The sequence below is a fragment of the Molossus molossus genome, unplaced genomic scaffold, assembly GCF_014108415.1.
Source record: "Molossus molossus isolate mMolMol1 unplaced genomic scaffold, mMolMol1.p scaffold_m16_p_16, whole genome shotgun sequence".
Lineage (NCBI taxonomy): Eukaryota > Metazoa > Chordata > Mammalia > Chiroptera > Molossidae > Molossus > Molossus molossus.
This window is the reverse complement of record NW_023425351.1, coordinates 26,468,818-26,479,962: the sequence shown is the minus strand read 5'-3', so window position 1 is coordinate 26,479,962 and position 11,145 is coordinate 26,468,818. Positions and strand designations below refer to the sequence as shown.

The following is an 11,145-nucleotide window of genomic DNA, read 5'->3' as shown; positions in this document are numbered from 1 at the left end:
CAGACTTGGGTGACCTCAGTGTTTTAAGAGCTATTCAAAAGCATCCAGTTTTGCTCTTGTTTTTAAAATTGTCAGCGGGGCAGAGATGGCCCCTGGAATTTTGGCCTGTGGGAGCCAAAAAACATTTTTAATTGCACAAAGTCTTTGGAAAGCAAGGAAATCAATATTTGGTGCTCACCTTTGAATCTAAATGTCAAAGTTTGATATATTTCCAACTCATCCACATAAATCAGTAGAACGCTAAAACTGTTCATTGGCCTGCTGGCATGACTAGGTTCCTAGGCACTGAAGACAGAGTGAGCCTGCCATAGATCACGTTGTTCTAGGTGTTCTTGTCAAAATGACAAGTTCTTGTCAAGTGAAGCTACTTTTTAGAAATCAAGTAAGTAGCAGGTCTGCCAGGGGGCCAGCTCCTGGCTCCCGGCCAAGATGTCTCCAGTTGCACTACAGTGACACCTACTGGTCATTATGGAAAACACATGCTCTACTAATCTCTGGGCCCTTCTGGTTTGAGTTGTGCCAGGCTTTTAATGGCCACACATATACTAATTTAAGGTGGCGAAATTGATGACATCTCCTTTTCTGCTGAGACCTATTGGTGCCACTCTGGTTCTGGATCACCTGTGCTGTTTGGGCTGGGAAGTAGGGTAACATGGGAGAGGAGGATTGGGAGAGAGATTGCAGATTCTGAGCTCCAGCATCCTGGGAGGCTGACTGGTGTGGGGGCTGGAAATTCAGGACAGAAGGTCAATACTTTTGCTCACCACTCCCATTTGCCAGCAGAAAAGCGAGGCTGCGCTCAGCAGGAAAGGCTTCAACTCCATAGCTCCCAGTGTCCCCGACTCCCTGCGTGCTTCTCTAATATCTGGGATCAGGGACCTTCTAGTCCCGGCAGGAAGAAAATCTGATTTTTGAAAGTCATTCTCTCCACTTACTTCATACAGCAGTGGATGCACTATGAGGCCCAGGTATTAGGCTGGCGAAGTTTTCAATGTCAACCACACAACTAGGTGAGTTGCCCAATACTAAACAATGGTGCCATTACGTTAAGTTTCTTGGTCTGAAATGGGGAAAGAGCAGGGTTATGCACGTAGCCCATTATTCTCACCCTGTCGGCCCAGATTTAGTACAACACCATGTTTCTTTACCTAAGGGAGAGTGTAAAATGGGGGAGATGTTATGTCCAGGGTGGAGGAGTCCAGGAAAGCTTACATGGAAAGAAAAAGCAAAACAAATAACATGGGCATTGAAGGGTGGATGAGATTTCCACAGGTTGAGGTGGGGAGTGGGGATTAACCCCAGGAGGGTAGGTGGAAAGTGGAGAAAAATTCAGACCTGGGAAGGTGGTGCCCACCCAGGGGACGCTGGTCGTGGTAGTGAGGTGGAGGGGGAGCAGGTGGGTGGGTGAAAGGTTAGAGCTTCACAGAGGACACTAAACCATCATTGAAGATTTCTGAGTCGGAGGCTGAGACCTGAGCCATGGTGAAGACAGACTCACTTGGTGGTGAGTGTGGGATATGTTGGAGTTGGGAGAGGCTGGGGATGGAAAAGGGGCCAAGGGGGCAATTATAGCATCCATAGCAGCTTCTACAAGTCATGAGGGCCCAAATAAACCAGGCTGGTGAACCACATTGAGGTGGTACTTGCCCAGAGTATTTTAATTATCAACTGAAGTTATTTATTTTTCATTAAAATAAAATTTGAAAATATCAAGCAGAATTAGACTAATTTGGGAAATGGAGGACCTGAGGTCATATCAGCTCTAAAGCAAGTCCTGAAAAACAAGTACTTAAAAACTTCTTTAGGAGGTATGTTTGGCATGGAATGGGAGTGGTGAGTATTCATTCCTTTTCTCTTAAAACGTCCTGCAAATGCCGGTGGTTATAGGTGATTTCTTTCCAGAAGGCTGGGAAGAGCCTCAAATATTAATTATCTGGCCCTGGCCAGTTTGGCTCAGTGGTAGAGCATCAGCCTGCGGTCCAGAGAGACCCGGGTTCAGTTCCCACTAGGGGCATGTACCTCGGTTGCAGTTTGTCCCGGGCCCTGGTTGGGTCGTGCGGGTGGCAAACACTGGATGTGTCCCTTTCATGTCGATGTCTCTCTCTCTCTCTCTCTCTCTCTCTCTCTCTCTCTCTCTCTCTCCCAACTCTATCTGAACAAAAAATAGAAAAATGTCCTTGGGTGGGGATAAAGAAAAAAAAAAATTAATTATCTGATTTGGGTATGGCAGACAGGTGTCTGTCTTGCATGCCAACATCAGATCAACAGTGTTGGTGGTAGTTGGCTGAAGAAGCCAGCTTGCCCTGGTCAGTGTTGCTAAGTTGTTAGAGCATCGGCCTGTGCACCAAAGGGTCACAGGTTTGATTCCCTGTCAAGGGCATGTATCTAGGTTGTAGGTTTGATCCCCAGCCTCAGTCAGGGCTGTCTCTCTCTCTCACATCGATGTTTCTTTCTCTCTCTCTCTCTTCCTCCCTCCCTCCTTTTCACTCTCTCTAAATAGTCAATAGAAAAAAAATCCTTGAGTGAGGATTAACAAAAAAAAGAAGAAGAAGAAGAAGATGAAGCCGGCTTCACTGAGCACGTTCTCAGGACACAGATACTCTGGCTTAATGAAAAGGTGTCTGGACGCATTAGCAATATCTTCCTGGGCACATTTTGGGAAAAGAAAGCACATACGCTATGCATTTTCCATTTTCAATTCAAACCTCTCACTTTACAATTGAGGAAACTGTTTTCGAGAGGTTATGTGACTGGAGCAGGAGGAAGTGTATGAACTCCATCAGGAAACTCAAGGTCTTGGAGGGTGGGTAGGTCTCCACCCAAGTCCATGGTCCCAAAGAACCCAAACTACCTTTGGTGGGTACCCTCTCGTCCTTTGAAAACATCATTTGTACCACCCAGGACAGGAGTACGTCGTTTGTGGGTCCAGTGAAACATGGAAATGTGGGGTGCCTTGTTCCAAATGAAGCATTTCAAGATGGTGACAGTGAAGCATTAGGCCTGTACCCCTGCCCAGGCTGCCAGTCACATCCTCCTGACAGCGGCGAGACAGATCCACACGCCATCCCTGAGCTGAGGATGCTCTACAAATCCCTGGGGTCAGTTTCACTAACATGGCTGAGAGTTAATCGCGTAAACTGAGATCAGGACTCCATTGAACTCCCAAGGAATGTGTGTGCCACAAAAACTCGGTCAAGTTCATTTCTCTGAAACAGGTAAAGTTTAAACGCCTTTTATTTCAAGAAATAATGCTTCTAGACTTTCCTGAAGCCAGAATTGTTCTATAAAAGTATTACAGAATATTACACAAGATTAAAAAACCACAGTATGCTTCCTACTAATGTGAAGCCTTTTTACAAAGCACATCACTCATGACCATAAATATGTTTCCTCTGCCATTCAGCCGGTGACACACGCATCGGATAAAGAGCTAGTTAATTTTAACATATGTACAGAGTCTATAATAAGGACTTAAAGTTATCAAAGGTTCAGCTATAACATATTCAATTTTCTTTAAAAGAGTTTACCTTAAACACTTAAAGAACACATCATTTACCTATGTGTTCGAATTATCTATAAAGAAAATCACGGTTAGGCTATTACTGGGAAGTTGATAGGGATACTGATAACTTTCAATGAGGTAATCCTTTTGCTCATATTTAAAAATCTAATACATAACAAGAATATTTTCAAGAACACAATTTGAAAAGCAGTTTTGAACTATGCCTTTAAAAAAATCAGAACTGGTGAAGGTTTTCAAAATAATCATACAATACATATGGTGTGTTTAAATTATGAAACATTCACGAGTGTGTTTAATTGGAAAAAAATGCCTTATATAAATTCAAAATGAAATATATTTCCTCAACACTTCAGCTTCTTAGCCAGGTCAAGAAAACAAAACGAAGATGGGGGTAGGAGTAATATTCAGTCCTTTTATCCTGTGAAGAAGATAATAAAAATGTAGCTATCTTAAGTATACGGTGAACACTTTGAGGCTAGGCACAGAGAGAGCAGGTGATCTTTGTTTTGCTTATTTGTTTATTTTTACTGCCAACACCATTAGCCATGCCTTTCTGCTAATCAATTTTAGCAAGTCGAGGGAAAACACATGCAATATTTTCTGGCAAAAGCCTATGTTAAACAAAACGGGATCCACACTGCCTGTCGTCCTTGGGGGTCTATTTTACTTTGTCACAATGAGAACAAGGAGTGACACTGTGACAAGCCTGTAAGTAAAAAAAAAAAGTGAGACTAGCCAAACAGACGTGGCGTTTAGATCTAAAAGTGCAAAATCATTGAACTCAAAGTGATGGCATCGAAAGATTCCAGTGGTTAAAAATGAATCCAAACCACAGGAGGCAGTCGGTGGAAAGTGTGTTGAAAGAATCACCGAGGCTGTCCAGTTTCAGAAACGCAGGAAGGCACACCTCCAGCCGTCTCGATCGGATAGGTGTACATACGCATGTCCCTACAACTTTCCAAAGATAACACTGTTTCAGTATCCCCAACAGAAATCCCCGCAAATCACCTTTCTACTCTGGACACACAGTGAATTACACCGCCCGGTCCCTGTGCGTCCGCCCGTGCGCACTGATTCTACTGCGCGGAGGTACCTCGGGTAGCTTGGAATGTCGGTTGTCTTGATCGCCTTTATTAGTCTACTAATAAAAAGTTAAAAACAATACTGTGTTTAGGGTAAGGTAACAATTTCATCTAACCAGTCCCCCTTCTGTGACTTGGCTCCACCTCGTTCCACATGCTCTCCGTGCTGCCGGAGTCAACAGGCTGCCCCAAGGTGGACGCTTGGATCATCTGATGAGTGGGATCCACGTGGGAATGCACAGGAAGAGCGAGCTGATCTTCGGAAACATCTTCTCCTGGACCACCGGCCCGGGGAAGGCCCTCCCGGCGCCTGCCGACGGGCTGCAGCCGCGGGCTGGGCTGGCGCACCAGCTCTGGCATGTCACTGCCGCTGAGGTCAAGGTCACCATGACTCCTCTCTTCGCGCTCCATCCGTTTGTCAGTTTTATGATTTCTCCAGTGTTCAGAATTCAAACTACTAACTTCTGGAATGTCGTTATTCCATTCAAGTTTACTCTCCGGACTGAATGTTGGTCGGTTCAAATGCAGGGTTTCAAGGTCAGCTGGCAAGATCAAATGAGGGGCTTCCCCAACCATAGGGCTGGGGTCTTCATCTGAGTCCGCGGAGGCCATCTCGACCGGCACGGAGAGCTCGGCAGAGACAGCCAGGAGCCCATCACTTCGAGCAGTTTCAGTCTTACTTGTTTTATTTTGCTCGTGGTGGCCGTTCAGCAGTGCAAATACTCTATCTACATCCTCCAAGTAATTAGTCCAGTCGACCAGACTAAGTCTGTAGTTCTGTCTGTACTCATAGACGCTTTCGTTCAGGCTGTATAAACCCTCCAGGCCTTGCCCTCTGACCTCTGCAGCGGGACGGGGAAGGTTAACCTTCCCATCCCTCCCATAACTGTCCTCTGTGGAGAGAGATGAAGGTGGATCGTTAGTGGAGAGAAGATATTCTATTCTTAGGCCAGCAACTTACATTGTTTGTACAGAGCAAATCAATTTGAAGTATAGCACTAAAGAGCATTTTCCCCTACTAATTTCTTATCAAGGAGTGGCCTTAGGTTGCAAAAGTGATTGAACAATAACACAAACTTGGGAAGACGATCAAACAAGTGATAACTGCTGTGAGGAGGCACAGGCAGGGGCCCCATGTTTTATTCGTGGCTCTACTCAAGCCAACTCTGTAATCAGGAAATCATGAGAGTGAGTCTCTCCGAATCTGGGCCCCGCATCTGTCAAACGTAGGAATACTTGTGTGATAAAACCTTTACTACTTATGGGGTTGCTGGGTGAATGATGGATTTGGAAGTATTTTAATGTACTAGGCAGTGCTTAGTAAGATATTTTTATCTTATATTCCCGGGTACTTAGTATAAAAACAAAGTTGAATGCAATTAAACTCTTCAAATCAAATACTTAAATCTATTTCTTTGATTGTTGGTGGTTTTCCCTCCTAAAAGTTCTATGCCCTAGATAATCAGTCTTTCAGTGGTTCTCACAGTATGCAGAGAGTGCACCCACTTTCGCTCTCCCAGATCTCTCTACAGCACCGAGTTGGCCAGAGTCCTGCAGAAATACCATCTTTTCTCTAGTTGTGCCGGGTACTGTTCTAAAGAGGTGGCCAAGATGAATGCCGGGAACTACCTACAAGCACACAGCTCGGCGGGAAGACTACACAAAACCCCAAATCTCAGCTTAACCAGAAGACAGAACATTATATAACCTTCAAATCACCTGTAAGTAAAAAAAAGTTAATACCAAGTCTCAGCAGAGCTGTATGTCGTGCTTTGGGCACAAGCCCTAGAAATCAGTGTGGACGAGAGAAGAAGGAAGTAAGGATGGAACTAGGAATCGAAACCATCGCTGGAAAGAACGTCAGCTTGAAGTATCAACACTGTAGAGCTCTGGTAAATCACAGAGGTGCCCCAGGAGGGACTTCACTGTGCGTGCATCGAGGTGGCTGTCTGAGAGGCAGTGCCTCAGGGAGAGCAGGATATGAAAGATGAGAGACACACCCTTTGGAAACTGGGTGACAAAGGAAAAAGGAAGCAAAAGGAGGGAAGTTTCAGGTCCTGCAAGAAAAATAGAAAAACAAAAAATTGGAGGACACACAATCTTTCCCACTCCCACCCTCCCCAAACCAAGAAAGTAAAAATGTAAATAGAAAGTGTATGTGGCTACCCCGGTGAAAAAAGATCTTTTTAAATTAGGAATCTTGTAATTACTTCAAATCCATGAAATTACTCAAAGCAGCCTAAGGACACACAAAATTATTATAAAAGAAAGTAATAAGAATGAAAAAAATCTGTTGTTTTATGAAAATGCCCCTGCCAAAATAAACGATAAAGTGAAAAAGCCACAACACAACACTGTCAGGTAAATGAAACTGAACATCTGAGGATGTGAAAACCACCTTCAATCAGAAATTAAAGTATGAGCCAAGGCTCTATGTCCAGCCGAGCCCTCCTGTAAGTGTTAAGACTCTAGAAAAACAGTCTTAAAAGTGTAAGAATGCAGGGATTACTGTACATGTCAAACAGTCTTCTAGAGGATGAGTTTCATTCTACTATAAGGATCACTGGGAAACCTCAGCAGAATGGCTGGTGGTGAGCACTGAATATATGGGGTGGGCAACGCTAGGATTACAGTTGTTCGTGTAGAAAGTAATACCATAATAAGTAATAATATAAGAATAAGCTGTTTCTTGTACTCACAACTATAAACCTATTTTTGCCCCACCCTGTATTGATCAGATCCAGAAGTAAAACAAAGGTGGGGGGAGGTGAAAATATATTTATACATTTTATATGATAAAGTAGAAATAACGCAACTAGAGATGAGGGGGAAATAGAAAAGCTGAAAGAGAATGAACTCATTGAGAATATAGTTCAAGTAACAGTTAGGAGCCAAAGACCACCATTAAAAACTAACCAAAGAGATTATAAAACATTAAATATGAAACAGAGACTAGGGATGTGGAACGGGTATAAGTTCAAAGGCAACCAATTGGACACTAATACAAACCCTACTAAGTTCCAAAGGGAAAAAATAGGGCAACCTGCTTTATAAAGAAGAAGCTATCTATAGAAGATACAATGAGAAATACATAGAAACATAATGATAAGAGATACACAATTCAAGTAGACTAAAAATAACTAAGAATATACAAACGATAATCAGGCAGAGGTTTTAATGATGAAGGAAAGCATATTTACAGCAACAAAGAAGTTAAAGCACCTACAAATAAACTTAACAAGAACTGTGGAACACAGAAAAGAAAATATTTTAATAACCTCCCCAAAGACCCAGAAGTACACTTGACCAAGTGGAAAGATATTCTTTGTTCTTTTTTTTTATCCTCACCCGAGGACATTTTTCCATTTTTTGTACAGATAGAGTGGGAGGGAGAGAGAGGAAGGGAGAGAGAGAAACATCGATGTGAAGGGACACATCGAGTGGCTGCCACCCGCACGACCAACCAGGGCTGGTACAAACTGCAACCGAAGTACGTGCCCTTAGCGGGAACCGAACCCGGGTCTCTCCGGACCGCAGGCCGACGCTCTAACTGCTGAGCCAAACTGGCCAGGGCGATATTCTTTGTTCTTGATGGAAGACTCAGTATCATAAAGTTATCAAGTCTTCCTGATAATTTTTTCAAAAATCAGACAGAAAGTGGGCAGAAGACAAGGCCAGATAATAATAATAATAAAAAATAAATAAAAATCAGTAAGTAAAATGGCCTTTAAATTTTCAAAAAGATGTTCAAGTTTACTCATAAGAAGAGAAATACAAATTAAAACTATACTGAGGTACCGTTTCTCTCATTCAATTAGAAAAATTTAAAAAGTTTGATGGCTATTAAGAGCGAACACACATTGATGACGGGAATGAAAATGATACAACCATATGAAAAGAAATTCGGCAATATTTAACACATCCATGCATGTGTTTATCTTTTGACTCAGTAACCCCACGATTAGAAATTTACCCTGAAGATATCTTGAACAATATGAAATATACTTGCCCCAGGCTCTTTACTGCAGCACTAGCCGTAATTGCAAAATTCTGAGAATAACTGAAATGCCCATCCATGAAAGAGAGGTTGAATAAATTATGCTACATCCATGCAGTGGTGTACCATGCAGTGTGAAAACAGAATGGGAAAATCTCTCTGAACTGATAGAGAGGACATATTTTAAAGTAAAAATCACATTTTAAGTGAAAAAGAGACCAAGTGCAATATAGTATATAAGGTATGCTACCTTTTAAAACATATTTTTTAATTGATTTTTTTTTTTAAGAGAGAGAGAGGAAGGGAGAGGGAGGGAAAGATAGAAACATCAACGAGAGAGAAACATCTATTGGATTCCTCCTGCACTTCCACTACTGGGGATGGAGCCTGCAACTGGGCATGTGCCCTGGGCAGGTATCGAACTGGTGACCTCCTGGGATGGTGCTCAACCAACTGAGCCACACTGGCCGAGCTAGTATGCTACTTTTTTGTAAAAAGAGGGGGGAAAATACAGCATCTGGGTATTATTGCACCAAGAAACAGGCAAGGTGAAGCAGACACAGATGAGACTGCGTATCTCCAGCACATGGCGGAAAGAGGCTGTGGGAACCAGTAACATTTCTCCGCCACAGGCTTTTTAAGTTTTGGTTTTTGGAACTGTGTTAATGAATTACATACTAAAAAACAAAATTCAATTACCAATGATAAGAAGAAAATCGACCTAAAATGGAATACAAGCGAGTAAACCGGGGGTGGGAGGGTGGGGGTGGCATGGAAGAGTCCAGCTAACTATGAACACAGGCAGAAAGAACAAATAGTCTGAACTCCAGTTAGCGGATTTGTTTTTTGCAGTAGTGTATGATTTAGTGATGCTGAAATTGCCTTCTGTGTACCGTCGAATTTAATGAAGGAGTTAATCCATTGGATAACGGAACTATGTCTCTCACTGCTGGAAAAGAAAGTTGTAATATCAAAACTAGGAAGACTACAGTGAACCACCTGCTGCATTGGAGTTCGATTAGAGGTGTCAGTATCAGCACGTCGTTTTTGAATATGTCTAGATGGCTGTGTCTGTAGGTATAGGAATAGCTGTTCATATGCATGTCTGCCCTGGTTTCTGCCAGTTCCACAAAGCAGTGCCTCTTTCTTCAGCCATTCTGAAGTTCTTTATTCAGGAAGGAAAGGTGTGAATGAGTTTGCTCAGAAAAGTGAATTTTGGAAATAAATGTAGATGACTTCAAGTCACAGGTAATTCTCATCCAACCTCAGACAGAAACATCCTAACAACTGGACCCTAAGTCCCTTCGTTGCCTTGGGAGGCCGACCTCACTTCCAGCCCCTGTAACCCCAAACCCTGACCTTGACTCATCTCTTGGTCAAGTACTTTAACAGAAAAGCCCACCCATGCCAGCAAGGAGCTAAAATAAGTGGAGTCCCGAGAGGAGAGCAAGAGCGGATGCCGGGAAGGTCCTTAGGGCAGCTGGGCAGGGCTGAGGTCTGAGAGGTTCCCTCAGCTCAGACAATGAATGAATGGATCTGTGTGCGGATACCTGCGTGCCGGTGAGTGATGATGGAGATGGCGTGGTGCTGATGAGTAATATATCTTTTTGTGTTTCCTATAAACTGGCAACATGCTTTGAAGTTATAATATCACTAGTCCCTCTCACATGCCGTCTCCTTCATTTAAATGTTGTAATCCCACAGCACACCTTACTAATAATGCCCATTATTGTTGGGGTTTGATACAGGTCAGACTCTGGTCTCAGCTTCTTACTAGCACGGCTGGGATTTGAACCCAGTCTGGCTCCGGTGTCTGTGCTCTAACCATATATACAGCCTCTGACACACGCTGTGTCACCCACATCCGTCTGCAAGCCTTGGACTGTTGGTATAGGGGGAGATGAATCAAAGAATCAAAAGTGAGCCGACAAGTGCTCCTTGCTGGGGAGAAACATGAGGTGGTCTGCTAGCCTGCAGGGTGTGGCACCGAGGACCAGGGAGCAGCCCTGCGGGGTTAGGATGCAGAGACCGTCTGCCCCCCACACTGGGCATGTGCCCCCCAACATCCTCCACGGCCGCCAGGAGCTCCCGTTGCACATTACAGGGCGGCAGCGGCTGCTTTCATAGGCAGTGGGGAAAATAAACACCCAGCAGCACCCTATCGATCCTATACTGTTTTGCAACACAGAAATTACTGCTTTCAAGTCAGGCCAGAAAGTAGTTCCTGAGTCACGGGGGCCACTTCTGAGCTGTGTCCTCGCCAAGCCTGTCCCAACCAGAAGGACCAGAGTGAGTGAGTAAAAGCATTTGAGCTGCCCGCCTCACACATACACCGCAGCAAAAAGTACCTAAATGAATAATGAAGATGAATAGGAAACGGACTTGCTTTTGGAAGACCTTGTAAATAAGTCTAAGGATTAATTTTTGAGAATCCACACGACCGAAGGCAGTTCGGAAACTCCTATTTAGTCCATCTCGTACGAAATACATTTTCTAAAGTTCACTTCAATTTTCAAGTTTCAAATTCTTCAGGTTTGCGTATT

The 11,145-nt window shown here is 43.6% G+C and overlaps 1 protein-coding gene across 2 annotated transcripts in view; it reads right to left on the bottom strand.

The window, feature by feature from the left end:
- Nucleotides 1-3,694: 3,694 nt before the first annotated feature.
- The window catches only part of SULF1 (sulfatase 1), a 131,992-nt gene continuing 124,541 nt past the window's right edge, over nucleotides 3,695-11,145 (bottom strand). For both annotated transcript variants that reach the window (XM_036264318.1, XM_036264317.1), the window contains exon 20: nucleotides 3,695-5,498. In XM_036264318.1, the coding sequence (XP_036120211.1) occupies nucleotides 4,717-5,498 (782 nt within the window). In that variant the 3' untranslated portion in view covers nucleotides 3,695-4,716. The remainder of the gene's footprint in view (nucleotides 5,499-11,145) is intronic.